The 1,806-nt window shown below is 40.9% G+C and overlaps 1 protein-coding gene across 2 annotated transcripts; it reads left to right on the top strand.

The window, feature by feature from the left end:
• Positions 1-277: 277 nt before the first annotated feature.
• LOC111663918 (SERPINE1 mRNA-binding protein 1-like) lies at positions 278-1,795 on the top strand. 2 transcript variants are annotated; one of them, XM_023418324.2, is made up of 4 exons: positions 278-456; positions 592-660; positions 1,285-1,359; positions 1,570-1,795. In XM_023418324.2, exons 1-4 carry the CDS (start codon positions 293-295, stop codon positions 1,763-1,765), a joined length of 504 nt encoding a protein of 167 aa, XP_023274092.1. In that variant the 5' UTR covers positions 278-292; the 3' UTR covers positions 1,766-1,795. The 2 variants fall into 2 exon arrangements, with proteins under 2 accessions (XP_023274092.1, XP_023274082.2); XM_023418314.2 differs by having other exon boundaries at positions 297-456; positions 589-660.
• The last annotated feature ends 11 nt before the right edge of the window (positions 1,796-1,806 follow it).

The following is a 1,806-nucleotide window of genomic DNA, read 5'->3' as shown; positions in this document are numbered from 1 at the left end:
GTTTTTGATCTTTCTGAAATGGGGTGTGTTCTCCACCACACCCTTCATCCATCTGGCTTGTAGCCAACAGCTTGCTAGGCTACATTTGTAGCATCTTATACCACTGTGCATTGTACCTCTTTAATTCCAAATTTGATGTGCTTGAAAACATTTAAGGAACAAATATTTTATTTGCTTGAAGTTCTGTTGTTTAACAACAGCAAAACACTTAAGTGGTCACTAAAATAAAGCCTGTAGATGGCCCTGCCTTAGTTCTAAGCTTCTGACAGGCATAGAAACTCTTGCTTGAAAGATGTTCTTTGTCTATCTCTCTAGACCCATTGGTGACAGGCCGATGAGAGGACGCGGCGGTCCCAGAGGAGGCCGTGGAGGCAGAGGACGCGGCATGGGTCGCAGTGATGGCTTTGATTCCCGAGGAAAACGTGAATTTGATAGACACAGTGGCAGTGACCGATCGTGAGTTCTTTCAGTTCTTTTGTAATCCTTGAATAAAATATAAATTTGTACCAGGTCCGTTAAAGACCTTTTGAATGTGTTTTTAACGCAGTGCATGTGTAATGATCCTGGCTAAAGCAAATGTTGTTTCAGTAGTCTGAAAGGTGAGGAGAAGCGTGGCGGAAGTGGATCTCACAACTGGGGCACCGTCAAGGATGAGCTAAAGTAAGTTCCTATGTATGCAAAATGACTAACTTTGCATGATGGGACATTAGGCAGTTAAAGAGCATGTGCTCTTATTGAAAAACTTGAATAAATGTTATAAGTTTCTCCTTGTATGATGTATTTTTAGAGAGCCCCTGCTGGTGGTTTATGGTTTGCCAAGGAGTTATAATCACACTTTGAGATGTTTTGGATAAGTGTGTCTTGATAGGTCTGGGTGTCTTTTTAGATGTCATCACTTCTAATTCTACTTATTGACTCAAAATCATATTGTATCCTGGTTCAGAACTGTGGCAAATAATTTGAGTAATAAGACTTCAAATTGCACAAAATACCCAGTTCATTGCTTACACCCAGCTAAAACATCTGATACAACAGCTGTACAATAAAACCCAACATAAAAGTTACAATGTGTTATTCTTTTTGGGTCTTCTGTGAAATTTGACCACAATTTGTGTGCTAGCTCCCGTCCACCAGATTGTAGACACTACATGTGCATGATGGGCAATGTAAACAGCAACAAGGTCCAAACTTCACTTACAGATTTCCCAGTTTTCAGTAGCTAGCCTTATGTTTTGGTCACTAGGATGTATTGACCTAATCATGACTTTTTTTTTTCCTACATAGTGAGCTTGACCAATCAAACAACACTGAAGAGAACCCTGAAGGAGAGGAGCATCCACCTGCTGACTCTGAGAACAAGTACGTTCTTTTCTTATCTATCTTGTCCGGACTCAGAAGAATAAATTGTGAAGAGATGTTTTTGGTTTTGCTGTGGCCTCCAGTTCTGTAGAGTGCAATATTACTTGTGTGTGCAAATCAACCTGAAGTTAAATTTAAATGTAAATTAAAATGAATGTCAGTGATGTTAAGGCCACTAGCAACGCTCAACTCGGTGTCTCTGTTTTAAAGGGAGAATGAGGTAGAGGAAGTGAAGGAGGAAGGCCCCAAGGAGATGACTCTGGATGAGTGGAAGGCCATGCAGGACAAGGAACGGGCCAAGGTGGACTTCAACATCCGTAAAGCCAACGAGGGAGCTGATTGGAACAAAGGATTTGTGCTGCACAAGTCCAAGGCAGATGTAAGTCAAAATCAGCTGCACTCTTGAGAAATGTTTTATATTTCACATTTCATTTTGGTGTGCCTGAT

The sequence above is a fragment of the Seriola lalandi genome, unplaced genomic scaffold, assembly GCF_002814215.2.
Source record: "Seriola lalandi dorsalis isolate HSWRI2012SDOR001 ecotype SW California unplaced genomic scaffold, Sedor1 jcf7180002001243, whole genome shotgun sequence".
NCBI classification, from domain to species: domain Eukaryota; kingdom Metazoa; phylum Chordata; class Actinopteri; order Carangiformes; family Carangidae; genus Seriola; species Seriola lalandi.
Note: the sequence above shows the minus strand (reverse complement) of the source record. Positions and strands in the feature narration are given on the sequence as shown.